The sequence below is a fragment of the Grammomys surdaster genome, unplaced genomic scaffold, assembly GCF_004785775.1.
Source record: "Grammomys surdaster isolate TR1022 unplaced genomic scaffold, NIH_TR_1.0 169, whole genome shotgun sequence".
In the NCBI taxonomy this organism is placed as follows: Eukaryota; Metazoa; Chordata; class Mammalia; order Rodentia; family Muridae; genus Grammomys; species Grammomys surdaster.
In genome coordinates this window covers 10,736,778-10,755,363 of record NW_021604617.1, presented here as the reverse complement: position 1 = coordinate 10,755,363, position 18,586 = coordinate 10,736,778, and the positions used below count along the sequence as shown (strand labels likewise).

Here is an 18,586-nt window from a genome sequence, read left to right as displayed (position 1 = left end):
ATGATGTGCACACACGTATCATGTGATGATGTGCACACACGTATCATCAGCATTTTCTATTCTTTCAAAAGCAGTAATGCAACTTGGTTTTCTCCCTGACATTTATTCGGTAAGTCCTGATGTCGCCTTACTCCTTGAAACATTCTGAGACACGGATATGACTGACAAGCAATGTTGAGTCACTTTGTTCCGAGGAGCCACTGAGGCACAATACGCCAAGGGATGCAGCTGAGAATGGTACAAAGACTCCTAGTGATGCTGAAACTAAAATCAGGTTTTCCTCAGCTAAACTGTTTCCACGCTCTTCCCGGATCACAGCAGCCCCCGTGTCCCGAGAAAGTCAGTACATCTGGTGAGAGGGCTCGCAGGCTCCTGTGAGAGCAAGCTGCATCAAACCATACAGGAAAATGTGTGATCACGTGCCTTCTGTCTCTGCATAAGCACGGCCCCTTTCTTCAATAGATCTTTGCCCTTTGTGTGGGTGGTTGCACGTGTCAGAGGTAAATTCCACCCCCACCCTGCCCCGGTAACAATTGACAAGATCTATGTATTTAAAAAAATCAGAGTCAAACCACACACACAGGTTACACTGAGCTGGGGTACCCAAGGCTAACTAAAAATAACTGCAATTAGTCATGCAAACAGACTTAGTCAGCCTTACGGCCTGCGCCAACATTCTCCGATGGACAGGGCAGAACTGGAAACCATGTCTTTGTTCCCAGCACTAGAGTAAATCGACGTTCAAGTGGGATTAAAACACCATCTGCTCTTGTCGGAAGACAGACTATTTTTAGGGAAAGCAAGATGAACCCTGACCTACAAATTTGAAAATGTTCAGGTCAATCACCATTGATATGAGGAGAGGAATATGGGACATGCCATTGTTAACACATGGCACTTGCCTTTGTTTAGGGTCCATTAAATTTAATAACTTCCCCCCTTTACAGCTTTAAACAGAGACCCTCTTCAAAATAAGAGTGGCTCTCATAGAGCTTAATTACTTGCCAGAGGTGCCATGGCAGAGGTGTGTTCGCCAAACAGGCTCTTAATAGAGAAGTGGGTCTGCAGAAAAAAAAAAAAAATGGAGGATCTCTGATATTTTATTAAAGCTGTTTTAACTTTCTGGTTTAGTATTAATAGCTAGAGTTTTCTTTTTCTTTTCTCCAAGAGGGAGGCACTGTTCCCTCTTGGACATGGAGAAGTGAGTGCACCCGTGGATGGGGCACACTACTGGAGCTATTGATTTTAAAATCTGGACTCAGGAGACTTGAGTTCCATCAAATACCACTGGGTTTTAAATTACGTGGGCTGATCCTCCTGACACATTTCAAGTGATCACATGGTCGCCCAGCTCCCCACTGGCAATTTCTATATCTTGTGGTATCGATACAATAATTGTCAGTGACTTTTTTTTTTACAGCCTACTCTGCTGAGTTTGGGAAATATCAACTGAGAGCCCGTAGGATGGACAGCTTTTTAACAGCTTTGTGAAGCTGAGCAAAACTGCTTCTGAGACTAAGATATTTCCAGAAGAGATTCAAGACTATTTGCTTATATAGGAAAAAAGAAAAGGAAACTTTCAGGGAAAAGTAACTTCATATTTAAAAAAAAAAAAGTATATGCCATGGAAAAGTTCTCAGTATAACCCCTGGAGGCCTCTCCCAAAGTAACTGAGGCAGACAACGTCTATGAGTCTTCCCTGTGTGTCCAGCATGTGTCATGAATGGGACCTCCACAGAGTACTGCAGGCCACGTGAGAGACGCCACAGGGAAGTGCCTGCATCTGTCCCTTCCACCTCCACATCACAGAAGAGGAGGTCAGACAGGAGGGAAGAAAGGAGGGAAAAGAGCCAGCTGAGGTAGGAAGGACCTGTACATTCCAAGGTAGGAAGAGAATGGGGTCTCCCCATTGGACTCAAAAGTAGTGATTCAGTCAGTAAGGACTGTCTCTTCCTTCAGTGGCAGGATTACTACATGAAACACAGTCTGAAGGTCAATAATTGTCTACAGAGTATTTTGTAATGATCTCCAGAAAATGAGCTGTAATCATTATGTGAAGCCATACAAGTGCCCTGCACCAACCCAGCAGCACCAGTGACAGACAGCTCTGTTACAATGGTAAAAGTCCTGATACAGCTTCTGGTCTCTCCAGTGTTTCAACCTGTTTCTTTAAGGAAGCACTGAGCAATCACTCTACTTCCGTGGCACATCACAAGATGAGGTGAGGTCACCTTTAAAGCCACCTGGGTCAGGATGCTCGCCACACTTAGTTTATGATAGAAGGTCTTACTTATTGTAATATAGGTGGTGGGTAAGAAGCCCAGGATGTCCAGGGCTGCTTCTGCACTGTGATGCCACGAGGCTGGTGTCTGATATGCTGAACCTCACTTGTATAATAGAACTGAGTATGCCCCAAAGTCATTACGACGAAGAAGGACCCCTTTGTCAGCTAAATGAAAATAAGATGGTGTTTGCTTATGAGCCTGTAAACAACTCTTGTTGTTGCAACACTATTTAAGGCTGCATGAGAGTAAGAGGAAACAGCCTGATTTTTTTCATGTTGTGCCTATGAACTTCAAGACATCTGACAGCACACCTTTCTCTGTAATGAACTGGGGAGCACAGGTATCGGGTCTCTTATCATTTCAGTAGACCTGCTTTTGTTCCTGCCTGGCTTCCAGAAAGAAAACTATAGGAAATAAGAGTACACTATGGACATAATTCCTTAGGTTCTAGAGCTGAATCCACACTTGAAAAGGTAGAGGCAAGGGCACACACAGAGAAAATGAAGAACCCCACTCCTTTACCGGGGTCTTCAAGTACAATAATTCAGAGTATCTCTTTTGAATAGCATTTTAGGGTGAATTGGAATTTCTTTAGAAACTCATCTTTCTAATTGTTTCTATTCTTGGAACAGAGAACCCTCCCACCCCAAGTAAATACAAGTACAACCTAAGATTTTTGATTTATTACATAATTAATTTTTTTCTTGCTACTCTAGTGACTTTTGTGAATGTCCTGAGTTTAGCTCTATATGTAAATATCCTTATAAATGTTACTAACAATAATGTGAACGCTTTAGTAATTCTGTGTGCTATATATTTTATAAAGTGATGTTTTTTAACTTCATAGGAGTGTTAACTCATTTAAATACTTTTTTTTGTTTTAAATGTGTTCTGTGGGGATTCATTTTTATTAAGAAAATAATCTCCTTTAAAAAGTTTATATTCCTTTTTATTACATTAACTTAAGCCAAGCCTTGCCTGCAAATGACATACAGATATACAACTTTAAAAACAATTTAGCTTCAGTATATCAGCTATAATGCCACATACTGTGTGTCAGGTCTATCCTGAAGAGTGTATACTTCCCAAGTAATTAATAAAGTTTCATAAACCTAAGTAGGGTCACCCAGCATCATTGGCAGGTATTTTTGTGTATCCCTTTGGATGGGGAGATATGTCCCAAAAGCATCGTGAAGGTGACCATGGGACTTCTTGGGGTATGGTCACAGAGGTTAGCATTTGAGCTGTCCATGTTAGAGGCAAATGGTAGCTGCCTATGTTAGAGGCAGACCAGAGGACCTGGCATGGTACACATAAATTGCATTCAAAGGGTTTTATTTTCTAGAGAGAGAAAAAAAAACCTTCAAGTCTCACTTGTAGGAGAAGTTCAGTCTCATGTATCTTGAGGATGGCTTTATATACTGAGGTAAATAATGATAAAGTAGAAATTGTGTAATTCGGCCCCTAGGACCCTACAGAAGAACCATCTCTTCATCATGATCCCAAGGATGGACCCTGGGGAGTGGACCACGCACTAGCTCCTCGAGGTATGATCTGAGCCTATCAGGTAGTGCTCCGGTTCAGGCACAGCCCCACAACCAGGAGCGAGGTCAGGAGGTGGAGGGTTCTCTCAGATCCTGACAGTCCACAGCTGCCTGTTCCTTCCTGTTTCTCCACATGCTGACAGGAGGGATTTTCTGTTCTCGGTAATGTTTATATAGAACCTCCCACCGTGGCTCCCTGTTATGCCTTCACCAGTCACGACTCACTGCAATGCTCAGAGAAGAGGACAAAACTGGACTAAGCTGCCTTTGAAACCAGTATAAAGTGGGGGCACATTCCTGCCTTTGGCTTAAGATCAATAAACAGCTGCATAACCAGCCAGCTTCGGCTCCTACCTCCTTCTCTGTAGAACAGAAAGAGCTATAATGTCACGTCATGGAAATGCCTGAAGTGACAAGAACAAAATAACCGGACTGATCCACATCACATGTGTGAACGGCACTCTGATGCCTAGCCCACTGGGTGATCATCTGTTCAAGGCAGTATACAGCCATTTCCATGATGGCTCTGTATATGAACACACCTCGCTAACAACATTGTGTAGGTTTGTGTCTCTATAGCTGCGATTGTCCTCTGGGGCTCTTTCCTTCTTTTCAGGGATTTATTTTACTTTTATTTTCTGTGCATGTGTGATTGCCTGAGTGTATGTATGTGTACCATGTGTGTGCCTGGCCCCCATAGAGATGAGAAGAGGCTATCAGATCTCCTGGGACTGGAGTCATCGGTGGTTTTGACCTGCTCAATGTGAGTGTTGGGAGACGAATTTGTGTCCTTTCAGAGCAGCAGGTGCGGCTGAGCCATCTCTCCAACCCCACTGGAGCTTTTTCAAAGAGCAAAAAATCTGCTTCAACTGCAAAGGGCTGGTCTGATGGAAGCCCAAAGAGACCCTAAACGCACACAAGTCTTGCCCAAGTTCAAGAGGAGCTTTGGCTCTAAGTAAAACCAATGCTTCATCTGAAACACAGATGAAACAATCAAAACTAAGTCAACCCCAGCCCCAGGCACACTTTCTAGCCCCCTGTGTGTCTTCCCCTTCCTCTCATGTATCCCTGATGGATGTCTTGCCTACAAGAGACAGTGATTTCACTCAACAGAGGAAAACTAAACGCCTATACTATACGACCCTTGGCCCAGCTCCCAATAGATGTCATGTGATTCACAAGCACAGGCAGCAGTGGTCAATAAAAAGTGGTAACATGGTTATCCAAAGAACCTTCCAGCTCTCCCTCCACCATCTCCCATCCCTACTCACCCCGGGGGAGTCCATCTGCAGCAGAAAATGTGAAGGCACTGGGACCAGAGAGCCCTTTCCTGCTACTCGCTTGAGAAACAAAGCCTTCCCTCCTCCCAACTTGAAAGAAACAAAGGAGAGTGGACTAAGGGAAGCCTGCTGGTGGAGCTTCAGCTTGTCAGTGACGACTCAGCGGAGAGAGTAACGACTCCGAGCTTTGCAGAGAATTGATAGAGAGAGAAAGAGACACACACACGGAAACAGAAACAGAAAGAGAGAAAGAAAGGCATTAACCTGGCCAGGAGTCAAACAGGTGCTTGGGGCCCAAAGGCTGACACAAGATGACATGAGACACAGTGGCTGTGTGGCCCTGTGGAGTCATATCTGATTATTAATGAGAGTGGGGTGCACATCAGAGTGAGCGAGGGATTGCTTTCCTTATTTATGAGACTCATATGGTCGGGTGAGGGCCTTTAGCTTCTCGCTCTACATGTCTGTCTGAAGTCTTTAGGGTAACTTTCTGGCTCCCTCTGCTAAATCCTGCAGGATAGAGAGGAGGATAGCCAGGTCATTGCAGACACACATTCAAATATGATCCACAGCTTTGGGGGAGTGGTTTTGTGAGTGTGGGGGGCACCACAGAGTGACAGTGTGCCTCACTCTTGAGCTGCTGCATGCTGCCTTTCAAGGTTCCTCTGGGGCTCACAGTGCTGTGAATGACTAGGTCTCTCTCATAAATATCTTAAGCTTGAGGGTGATCTCTCTTGGAACTAGCTACTATGGAGCCCGGGTTTTAGGAGTGGAGGGTGTTACCGTCAGTCTGTCCTTTGGTTTACAAGCAGAGGACGACCTAGCATGTGACCTTTGGGAGAAGGTCCTAGCTGTACCCTCTAATAGGATACAATTCAGCAGGACCATAACTGACTGGGTAATACTAACGGCTATCTTAAGAAAAGTATGCCATCTCTGGTGGATTTTCATCCCTTGAGTTAAGAATGTTCAAGTGTTTGAGAGCCCCGTAAATACAGAAGACTGAGTACCTAATGTCACTTATCTCCAATAGACAGTAACTGTGAGCAGCATAGCTAAGCCAGGTTTGTTCCATCACCACCCCCACCCCAGCCCCTGTGCAGGGGTGGGCTTCTAGTTAAAGCTTGGTCTTTACCTGAAATACGCCTGGGCACGTCGGTGATGGCAGGTAGCCCGGTGCCCCGTGTGGAAGACAGCGGTGTGGTGGAGTGGATGGACGGGGATGTCATCTGGCTCAGATAAGAGGGGTAAGACTGGTCATAGGACCACGGTGGGGAAGACTGTGCCTGCCTGGGATCTGGGAAGGAAAAAAAAAAAAGATGAAACACAAAACCTGTTCAGTATTCCAGCTTCCACAGCCTAAAAATCATGCAGCCCAGAACTTAGGACACAGCACAGAAGAAAAAAACAAAAAAACAAAAAACGAGATTCTAAAATAAATAATAAGAAGAATAAATAAATCCCACGGCCTCTCCCTTTTAGGCCTCAAGTAGCCCAGAGCTCTCTAGACTTGATGTCTCAATGGACATGACAAAATGGGTATGTCTGTGCATAAGGCCCATTTGTATCTCTTATGCATAAATATTTCTATTTGGAAGATCCAGTGGCCATTTTGAAAACAATCCACTTTGTTTATTTTCAAAAAGTGGAATTTATTTTATTTATTCTCTGTATTTTCAAAGATTCCTTCCCTGAACGCATTTTTTAATTATATTTTTTTCTATCAATTAACTTGTATAATTTGCCAAAAGACTTAGACTGCGCCTTTCACGGTTGCTTATCTGGTTGCCATGTTTTGGGAGTGTTTCTTCCTTCTTGGAGTGCCTGCTTCTGTGCTCCCCTGCAATGAGCGTTCTCTCTGGGAGTCAGTGGAATGGCATTCTCTACTGGGAGCGTCAAGGGGCAAGGATGAGGGAGAGAACAGAGGAGAGGAAGGATGCTAACTCACTAGAAAAGAAGGAAGCGGGGTACATTATCTAATAATAAAGCAAAAACAGACAATAACCTTTGAGAAAAGACAAAAGTCAATGTAAAAAAAAACCAACTGTGATTGAATACTGAGAAGCTATATCGCTATCCAGGTTCAAGGGCAAGCATATGAGTTCCTGACAGCAAGAAGATAACTCCAAACAGGAGAATAGGAAAATGCTTTAATACCACTCAAATCTCTCTCTCTCTCTCTCTTTTTTAAGTGTCATGTGTTTGAACTGTGGCTTAGAGCTTCCTACAGTCATTGATAATAAAAATAATGGGCAGAAAACTGATCAAGGTTAATTGCTGAGGGCTGATAATGTCTTTGACATATCTCTCCTGGGTTCTGAGACATGGAAGCCAAGGCTAGGAAGTTTACTAAAAGGCCAGCATCCATTTGTCTAAGAAAAGAGAAGGCAGTTTTGTTTTGTTTTGTTTTGTTTTGTTTTGTTTTGTTTTGTTTTCCCCTTTGAGCCTATACTGCCTGGTATTCCCAGGGGTCACCCATTCAAGTATTATCTAGACCCAAACACACATAGCTTCCTGGATTAGGTGAAACCAGGTGTGTTCAGGGTGGTTTGGGCAGAGATAAGAAGATAAACTTGTTGCTATTTCCAACATAAAGACTCTTTTTTAATCTCTCTCAAAAATCCACTAACAGAAACATAAGCAAATTTCACTTAATTGGTTTTAAATGCAAACTTAAAAATTGTTATGCTAACTTCAAACATGAACGGAGTTGGCTGTTTACAGGACGGTTGGTGTGTTTGCACGTAGATGGGCTTAGCAATGGTTATAACTGGTTCCCCACTCAGCCTTGACCACACAGAGCCTGGGTTTCCTCATCCATAAAGGGATTATGAGACTTTCAATGTGTGTGTGTGCCTGTGTGTGTGTGTGTGTGTGTGTGTGTGTGTGTGTGTGATGAGAGCAGGTGCCTGCAGGGGCCAGAAGGGGCACTGGATCCCCTAGAGCTGGAGTTGCCAGCAGTCGGAAGCCATCCATTGCCAGCTGGGAACTGAACTCCCACCCCGTGAAATTGCAGAACATGACCCAATTCTCTGAGCCATCTCTGCAACCCTCATTCTTACATTCTTATCTTAAAACAGAACTAACAACAACAAACACAAAATATTCTTGATTGTTCATTCCATACTTAAAATATATCAGAGGTTTAGCATATTGGAACAGGTATGAAACTCTCCATTGAACTGACTCTTATTCTTTGAAAATCAGCAGCCTAATTTAAAAACAAAAACATATCTGAACAGTCAATTCAGGTTTATTTCTCAAAATAAAAATGAATACATAAGGGGACTCAGATTTTTCCTGGGCTAGTTCCTCTTTTAAAGCCTCTAGGTTTTTCTATGCAGTTGAAGCTGCTGAGTTTCAGCTATTTCTTGTTTATTTGTTCAGTTTGGAAACAATTTATTTAAAGATTATCTAAATAGGACATACTTCCTTGAGTGGAAATAATTAAATACATCTGGATATTTATCTGATGTTTACTGACATTAATAGATATGGAGGACACCCCCAATTCAAGCTTAAGAAGCATTTACCCGAGTTTGCGACTTAAGAAAAAGTCAATGCTGTGATAACATAAGCTTTCTTCAGAAGTCTAAAAGACATTTGATGATTAAAACTAATGAATTTCTAGGCTTTAAAACTCCCAAGGTTGAGATTGCACAGATTGGCAGCATTTCAATTCCGAGTGACTGGTCCTCGTTATCCTCAGATACTGATGTAACTCTTTGCCTTCCACCACGAGTGTAAGTTACTAGTTAGAGAAATGGGAAACCATCTTCAGATGGGAAAGGGTTGGCTCCTTACAGAGCAGGAAAACTGTCTCGTAAAAGGCAAGGGGCTGGAGTCAAACACATTCTCAACAGATGAAAGGGACAACCGACAACCACCACGCAGTGACAAGACAGGGGTCTGGATGAACAGAAGTTAAGTTTGCAAAGTTTAGATTTAACTGCGCCAGACAACTTCCTCAGCAAGCAGTTTGGTCTGTGTGTCCAGTCCTCAAAGCCAACAGTGAGTTAGTGGGTTACTCCTCCCTGTCTAAACTGGAGGAAATCACGACGAAACCCAAGGAATGATGGTGGTGATTAAAACATCACAAAGGAACAAAAGATGGAGCTCAGAGAGTCTTGTGGAAGAGCTGGGGAAAAGATTGAGGGACTGGGAGGAGACAGCGACTCTATAAGAAGATCAACAGAGAAAACTAACCTGGACCTCTAAGGGCTCCCACTGACTGAACCACCATCCAAAGAGCGTACATGGGCTAGACTATTGCCCCCGGCACATATGTAGCAAATATGCAGCTTGGTCTTCATAGGGGGCAGTGGGAGAAGGGGAGGCAACAACTCAGGCTGTTCCTGACTCTGTTGCCTGCCTGTGACTCCTGTTCCCTGTAACTGGTCTCAGTGACAGAGGATGTGCCTAGCCCTGCAGTGAGTTGATATGGCAAGGTGAGCTGGTACCCAGGGAGAGGCCTTCCCCTTCTCAGGGAGAAGGAGGGGAGGAACTATGTGAGTGGGAGACTGGGAGGAGGAGAGAGGACTGAGATCAGAATAAAAAATGAATTTTAAAAAGTGTATATATATATATATATACATATATATACACACATACATACATACATATATGTGCGTGTGTGTGTGTAGTGTATACATATATATGTGTATATGTATGTGTGTATATATATGTATATACACATAATATATATACATACATATGTATATATATATAAATATATATATATATATTTATATATACACACACACACATATGTCACAAAGGGCTTGAGGGTGCTTGGTTGTGACATGGGCTGATCTGTTCTCCTTGTGCAGAGAAACAGCCCAGCCCAGGACAGTGGGAAATGAACAGGCTTTCTACTGAGACACTGTGCGGTGGAGGGTCAGCCTGTTTAGCTACACGACATCAGCTGCATAGCATGCTGAAGCAAATGTGGCCAAGTGGCTGTGTCCACTGGCCGTGAAGACAGACTGAGGCTAGGTTTACCGGTACCCACTATGTTGAGTAGGTCACTTAAACACCTAGCCACAGAGGTTGATCTGTGAAATGGGAATAATGATCCTGGCTGGGTTTCATGAGCATGACAGGAATCATGCCAGATCCGATCTGCTGACTGCCACTTGTGGTACCTATTTAGTAGCCAAAGGGTTCTGTCTGTGAAGTGAATACAGTAATAACTACTGTCGCGTTTGGAAGATGAGACGGCAATAAAGCTTCTTGATAACTCCTAAGATCTATGTGAAAATCATCACTGCACTTTTTAACTCACATGGGCAGGCTTGACCTAGGGCGGCTCTCCTGGAGCTGCTGATTTTACATGGAGGTGGCAACACCATCTTTGAATTAAGCCCTCGTGGCCAAATCAAATAATTCACAGTGTATGGCAAATCAGCATCATGATCAATGAAATAAAAGTCTGACTCCACACTGTATGGACCATCTCTGTGTGTATGAAGCTCTTAAATACTTCTGAGATCAGATGGTATAATTAAATGTAGGCCTTGAGCATACAAGCCACTCAGCAACAAACTTCCGGGTGGCTTAAATAAATAACATAATAATAAAATGTCATAATGAATCATTCTAAATTTCTCTTAAGCTATGAAAGAGCTATTATACTGAGAAGTTTTACACAAAATTTCAGCCTGCCAGATGTCAGCTAGAATGAACCCTTAAAAGACAACTTTGCTTTGAGTGGAAGCCTTTCCCAAGGATGTTCTCACTAACACTAAACAAGGGAAGAACACTTTGTCCTTTGTCTCTCAGAGGATTGGCTGCAGCTCAGCCAATCTCCTTCAAGGTCAGTCCTCATCCTAAAATCATAAGACAATGGTGGGGGGAGGCACGAGAGAAGACTAAAGAAAAATAAAGTATAAGAAGTATCACACCTTAGCCTACTAAATAAGGTATGAGGAATGACAGCTTATACTGAAGGGGTGTGCTCTGAGTAGCCCCATCCCGGGCCTTACCTAATACTCGGTGAATGAGCAAATAAACCATCCATCTCACAGGTACCATTTCTGGGCCACTGACTGGACAAAGGACATGCCTGTCTAAGCTTCAATTTCATTAGTAACAGAGGGAGAAATAAAACATCTCCCTCCCGAGCTTGAGAAGATCTCACTCAGCACATGGTCAGGCTGCCTCTGTGTTCATCACACAGACGTCCCGAATCAGTCATCTCTCTTTATCTCTGACCCTGCTCCTCCTTGGACTTGGTTTCATCTCAGAAAGAGAAATTCCCATCTTTTCAAATAGCATAGCCTCCAACTTTCCAGTCTTGTGATGGGAGAAAAATAACAAAAATATCTGTTTTTTAAGAATATGTAATCTTAAATATATGATCACAACATCTGTGTGTATGCGTATGTGTCTCTGTATGTATGTTTGCATGTGTGTATTTATGTGTACATGTATGTGTATATGTGTGTATGTGTGTTTACATATGGATATGTTTGTGTATGAGTGTGTATTTATGTGTATATTTGTGTGTGTGTGTGTGTGTATGTGCATTAGTGTGTATATGTGTGGATGTGACTGTGTATGTGTGTCTGTATATAGTGATTAATGTCTACAGTGGAGATAAGTCACCTTAACTGGTTCTCACGAGTGCCTTCTGAACTGTACTTCCTGAAGAAACCTGAGCCTTCTGAGAGTCACTCTGTATTCAGATGAGTCAGCTCGGGTATCACTACAATCACTACTAGAGACATTACAGAACCTAGCTCTGCAACAGACCTGTTAACCAAGAATCAGCTCAGCCTTGGGTGCCTTTGCCTGAACTCACCAGAGCCACATGGTGTGGCTTGTCTTTTTGGGGTCTTTAGAAACAGGATGAAAGCATCAGGAGCTGACTCCAAACTAAGACTAGTGTTGATTTTGAAGCCCAAAGCATGAAAGTGTCAAATATGGCCTGGAGGTCATATCCTGGGTGAACAGCAAATGCAACTAAAATCTCTCAGAAGGTATCAAAAGAAATCAAAACTCATGTTGAGCTTTTTAAGATTTGTTTTTAAAGACTTATTTATTTTTATTTTATGTGTATGGGTGTTTTGTCTTCATGTGTGTATCTGTGCCAAATGTGTGCCGTCCCCAAGGATGCCAGAAGATGGCGTCAGATCCTATGGAACTGGTGGTGTAGGTGGTTGTGGGTGCTGAGAACTGAGTCTGGGTCTCCTGGAAGAACAGCAATGGTTTTGACCACTGAGTCATGTCCCCAGTCACTGTTGTTAAACTTTTGATAGTCCCATGACGCTTTAAAACTACGGCTCACTCTTTTTTAATGTGCCAACCTCCAAAACCAGTGTCCAAAGTTCCTCACTGCATTGGAGGAGTGTAAATGTTTTTATTAGCACTTAGAAATAAAACCTTTAGCATTACAATTTATGTGTGCATACTCTCAAGTGCTCGAGAAATCTAAAATAGTAAATTATCACCAACATGTTTCAGTATCACTCCCCACCTTTACTTCTGTACAAACTCCTGCTGCCTAAAAAGAAGAGTTTAGCGGGAACTGAGAATCAAATCTGGCCTGTAACATACATTTGAGAGAGAACAATCAGGTCTTTCCAATAGTGGGCCTGTGGTCCTTACAGGCATGCTGGACAGGGATGATGGATGGGAGAGTGGGGAGGGCAGCAGATGTGGATGGCCCTCGAGACACAGATGAACTAGAAAGAAAAGCCCCCAGCTGTGTGGACATGAGCCACCAGGAACACCCAGCAGCCATACATGATCTCTCAGACCTACAGTGTTCACGAATCTTGAGGAAATCTCAGTTACCTCGAGAAACCAAGAGCAGTTACTAAGAGCTAGGGTTACATTTGAAACTTGGGGTGGGGGGTGGGGGGAAAGGCTTAGAAAGAACCAAGCATTTGACATAAAGAAGCTGTGTATCCCATGCATGTATCTGTGTTTTCAATAACACTCTGAAGTTAGAAACAAGCCATAAAGCACCAATGGTAGAGCAGTTTTTCTAAGTTCTCCACCTCCAACAGTGTCCCTGCACCCCACCTCTGAGTTTCTAAGGAGCACATATGCTCTTTTCTCTTTATAAACCCCAAATATGGCAGCACAGACAGCACCAGGCCCAGGCTGCAAGAAAGCAACTGAAAGGGGCAGCTTGAGTGTCTGACATCCATCAACAAAACTGCAAACATCCATTCACACAAAGGTAGGGACACCAGGAAAGCAGGCTGTGCTCACGGAACTAGACCGGAGGGCAGCTGCACACTCCATCAGCTGATATGGGAGGAGCTGTCTGCCTTCAAACTCACAAATAACCAAAATGACCAAAACAAAAAGCCCATGCCTGTATGATTGAACATTAGATACTAATAAGAAGCATGAGGGAGGGGCCCTCTGAACTGGCTATAGGAAAACATGTGCAACTTTCTAAATGTTGTTAGTGGAAGGAGTGGGACAGCCAGAAAACCCAGCAGAAGAGAGATGAAGGAACCAGATTGCTAGGCTGGTGTCAGAAAGTCCCCATGGATAAATACGTGGGTCACTCATGAGTGTATAAACGGTTGGTTTTTCTAAGAATCACAAAGAGACACAGCATGGGCATGGTGCTAGGTTTCACATAGAGAAGAGAGGAAGCAGGGAACCACGGCAAAGCCTGGGATAGCACACAAGAGCTTCTTCCTGTTGGCAATGCCAATAGAACTGCATGTGAAACAAGACAACAGTGGAGATTTCCATTCAGTGTGTCTGCAGTGGCCACAGCTCCAGGTGAGGAGCCCTAGAGCTCCTCCACGCCGTCACCTCTTAGCATGTATCCAATTTCCATACTCAGTATTCAAGTAGGACTGAGTGAAGCTCAGGTATTCATTGAGGAAAATGGAGTATTTAGAGTGAAGTGTAAACAGAGTCTACTTTAGAACCATGCCTCTTGACCACTAACTACTAGGGTCAAATATGGCCAATTATGTTAACAGATAATCACTGTCTGTCCTCTTTCCCACACATTTCTGTCACAATAAACATATTTTGACATTCATCCATACTTGTATACATTTATAGTTCAAAACAAGGTACAGGAAATATTCAAGGCTACATCCTATACGTTCTCCAAAAGCCCTTTCAGCTAGACTGAATTTTCAGAATGAGTTTGTTTCACTCCATTCAGATCCTCGTGCTGAATGACCAGCTATCTAAACATGAATAGCCTCCTCCATCTAAGGGTGTGCTTCCACAGACCAGTAACTCACATTATCAGAATCTTGCTGGTCTCTCAAAGTAAGAATGGATATGGGAAAGATTTTCTCACGTATAAAATTCTGTGATTCCTGTTCAGGAACGTGAGCTCCCTGCTCAGTCCTTCCCGGAGACAGCCTTGCAACAGAAAGGACAGAAGCAATGCAGGTGCTAACTCGAGATGACTATGGAAGACAGCTGATGGGAAATGTCACAGAGAGGGACCTTCCATCACAAAGTGGCTCATAATAGAGAAAGCCCAAGAATAGGATTCTGGCTTCTCATCTGGCCCCCAAACCAAGCAAGCTAGCAGACAGAAGCACTTGGCAGGAAACCAACCCACTGATTCACAGAGCCATGAATGACAATTTCAGGAAAGAGCAGCAAGCCATTTGGATAAAACTGGGTGCTCTGTAAGCATGCCAACAGGTTATTAGTGCAAGAGTAGGGCTTAATGAATCCCTGGAGACAAGAGCAGGGAAGAGAATAAGAAATGGGAGGTATAGCCAAAGTTCTAGGTGTATCCCAGAACTCGACGTGGAAATGGCAGAAACCAGAAACTAGCTGTGCTTCTTGGCAGGGAGCTGACAGGTGTGTCTTCATTGACATCAACACAGGGCAGTGTGAGACAGAAATGGAGTGGCTGTCCATACTTAAAGAAAACCCCAAGAGAAGAATCAGAAGGGTCTGCCATATGTTACATCTAAGCTGGCCTTAGCTTTATCACAACCCGGACCTTGCTGGTAAGGTGGACAGAAGGAAAGGAGTAGGGTTCAAAGGGTATGCTCCCAATGTGAACTATAACTAGGAGGTGGGACTGGCAAAGGGGCATGACACTAAGTTCAAATCAGTATGGGTGTAGTAAATACAAATTCAAATTGAGCTGGTGTCAATCAAATTGTTCAGATAGGGTACCTGGGGTGCCACACCTCAGGCATGGTAACATTTATAGTCAGGTATATGATTATCCATTGTCACTAGGCATTTGTTCATCTATTGAAAACTATTGTCAGTTCTGGTACTATATTGGGCTCTAGGAATATCAGTGATAGATTAAACATAGAGCTAGCAATTCCTCCCTTCTGGAGTTTACGGCTGGATAGGAGAGACTGACATTAATCAAATCATCATCTAGCTGTGATAAGTTATAGGAAGGAGCTATCTATGACACCACAGGAACAGATGGGAGAAGGAACCTTGGCATCAGACAGAGCGTTCCTAATGTCATGGGGATTAAGCCAAGACCTAGTCAGGAGGCAGAAGCCAAGAAGGTAACTGTGTGGAGTTAACAGGGGGCGAACAAAGAGACACCAGGTATCTAGTTCCTAGGAAAGAGACAGTGTGGTCTTTTTGAGGACTTGACAGACAGTGTCTTTACGAAGCCTGACAAAAGGGTGAACATGGCCTGAGATGAGAAGGTGGGGGGGGGAGGGGGAGAGCCAGGTGACGCAGAACGGGGAGGAGCCAGGTGTCACAGGAGCTGCTGGCCTGCGCTGGAATCCCCAGCGTTCACGCTAAGTGCATAGGCAGGTCATCCGGGCTTATTTTTCTGTTCTGCTTTGTTTGTTTAATGGGGTGGCACAGTCAGTGGTGCATTTAAAACTCTCCCTTCTGACAGCATCATAACAGAAAAGGGCAGGAATCCAGCTGAAGGCCAGACCCAGGGAAGGATGTGCAGGGAAAACAGCAGCTGAAATGAACTCCAAAGCAGAGTCTAGGGGCGGCACTTGGGAAAACCGAGAGCCAAGCAGAAGACACTAAACAGCTCAACACATAATCTGACTATAAGAATGAGGCTTTTTGACACTGCCTGGATTGGCTCTGAATGGCCAAAGTGACCCTGGGGTGTTAAAGCAGGGAACTTTTGTTGCCCTATCTCCAATATTCTGATTCAAAGCTGAAGAAACTTTTAACAGTCTCCTCCAGGTGATACTAAAATATACCAAAGATTGAGGGCAATGGAGATTTCATACACACACACATACATATATGAAATATATGAGTGTACACATGTTTATATATTACATGTATGTTTCATGTATGTTACATGTATATTACATGTATATGTGTGTACATGTATGTATACATATATGTATGTAGTGGGATGTATAACTCTTTATTCCATCTTCCTTTTTCTGAATGAAAATGCCTTTGCTGTTAGTAAGACTCTTAGTTTTGATTAATATTTTGGAGCCACTGCTAGCATCAGCATGCCTCCAATCCACTAAAAAACACTGAAGTCCTGCTAAAAAGCCTGTATACAAAGCACTTTTCACACTTGATCACTGTAGAACTCAGAAGGCAGAAGAGGCTCCCTTAAAACTTGCCCCCAGTACTCTTAGGGCAACCAGCTAGTAGAAAGTTCACCTGCCTGATGTGTACCTGAATCTTGGCAAGGTAGATGCTTCCTCTCTGATGTAGAAGCAGTGAAGAGGTCTACCAGGAATGCAAACCATAGCCAGCTTTGAAGAAGGCACCTACTAGCATTCTGGTCCTACATCTGTCTGTTATTTTTGTCACAGCCTAGAAAGGTTAGAAGCCATCTTTGCAAGCTTCACAGTGAGGTGAGGTGTGAGGAGTAATCACTGGACAGAGAATTTGAACCATAAAACAAATGTCAAAGAGGAAGCTGAGCAAGGACAGTGCAGCACTTGCTCTGGTCAACTGTGAGAGACAGGACAGTGCAGCGCTTGCCCTGGTCAACTATGAGAGTCAGGACTGGGATGGGCAGATGGGGTGATCCAACAGCAAAGTTACCTACAGACTGCAAGCCACATGTGACCCCCAAAAGTCACCACAACCAGCAATTAAAGATCAAATCAAGTTTGTAAGCCTTTCCCCTTCCCTCTATTCAATCTGGTGACATCTCACACGTAAGTTAACATTCCTCTCAAAGCCTCCCCCATCCCCAGTTAAAACCACCCTGTCGAAGCTCTCTTCCAGACACACAGACTTCCTATTTCAGCTCAGCAGATGTCAGAAATCTCCTCAGGCTCCAATTTTCTCGGTCACTAGATAAGTCAACACTGACAACCTCTGCCAAGGCTGTTGTTTTAAGCTCCATTAAAGCGAATTGTTTCTAAACTATTAAAGAGAAAATTCTGATTGAACAAGGAAGGCCTCCAACTTTATGCAACTTTATTCCTGGAGTATGTTTTTATATATTAAGTGATAAAATATTACACACAAATTAGTATTAAGTATTATATGTACATATGCATATAATTTATATGTTTAATACATCAAATTAAGGATGGCTTAGGATATGTTTCTGGCTTGAAAATATATAAATACATTATCATTGTCATTCACCCCACATGGGCAATGCACAGTAAGTCTTTGCAAGAAGCCCCAGAAACTTCAGGATGAGCAAAGTATAGTCTAGCGCACCTAGGTCAGACGTGCCTGACAGCCTTCCCTAACCCCCCCCCCATCTGTCTTCTGGTTGTATATTTCCATCCGGTGTAGTCCCCTGAGCCTTTGGCCTACAGGGTATCACCAAAAGTCAAAGGTGGTGAGCAAGGTCCCTAGGCAATTAATAACGAGGAATGATATGTATATATGCTTGTATACATACATATATTGTATACATGTATGTATACATATATTACATACATGTACGTGAAACCAATATGAAACTATAAGAAAAAAATATGATGCCATGGAAAAGAATGGAAGAATGAAACCAACATGTTCTCTGGAAAGAAACCTAAAGACAGATTCAACCAGAACGAAGCGAGGTGTAGCACACAGACACCTCTTGCTATCACTAGATGCCAGCTGTGGATCTTTAGGTCCAGAAAGAAGAAAATACAAAAAGGAATCTTTGTGACAAAAAACTGATGGTTCTCAGATGATCATCCCTCTCTGATTCTAGAAGGATCTTCGAAGAATAAGGGAATCCCACCAGACACAAATCCGAGTACCTCCTATCAGTCACTTTGTGGATATTTCTGGCAGGCTAAGCAACAGCATGAGCCCGTAGCTGCCATCCCCTCCCAGAAGCCTTGCTCTTTAAAGATGGGAACTTATGCTTCATCTCGACTGGACGTAGAGGCTGCCTCCCAAAGCTAACAGACGTGAGACAGTGTTTGCACACAGGATTTGTGTTCCTTTTTTAAAATAAGAATTGTGATCAGCCGCTTCCTCCAATGAGATTTCCGGTACACACATGGGCAAAGCAGCAAGCCTATTTACCTGGACACCCTGCCCAGTGGTTCTCAAAGGAAGAAGCCCGGGCAGGACTTTCCAGTGACTTCAGAAA

The 18,586-nt window shown here is 43.3% G+C and overlaps 1 protein-coding gene across 4 annotated transcripts in view; it reads right to left on the bottom strand.

The window, feature by feature from the left end:
- Runx2 (RUNX family transcription factor 2) overlaps positions 1 to 18,586 on the bottom strand; it is a 206,565-nt gene that overhangs the window by 27,460 nt on the left and 160,519 nt on the right. For all 4 annotated transcript variants that reach the window (XM_028766542.1, XM_028766545.1, XM_028766543.1 and 1 more), the window contains one exon: positions 6,245 to 6,406. In XM_028766542.1, coding sequence (XP_028622375.1) covers positions 6,245 to 6,406 — 162 coding nt within the window. The remainder of the gene's footprint in view (positions 1 to 6,244; positions 6,407 to 18,586) is intronic.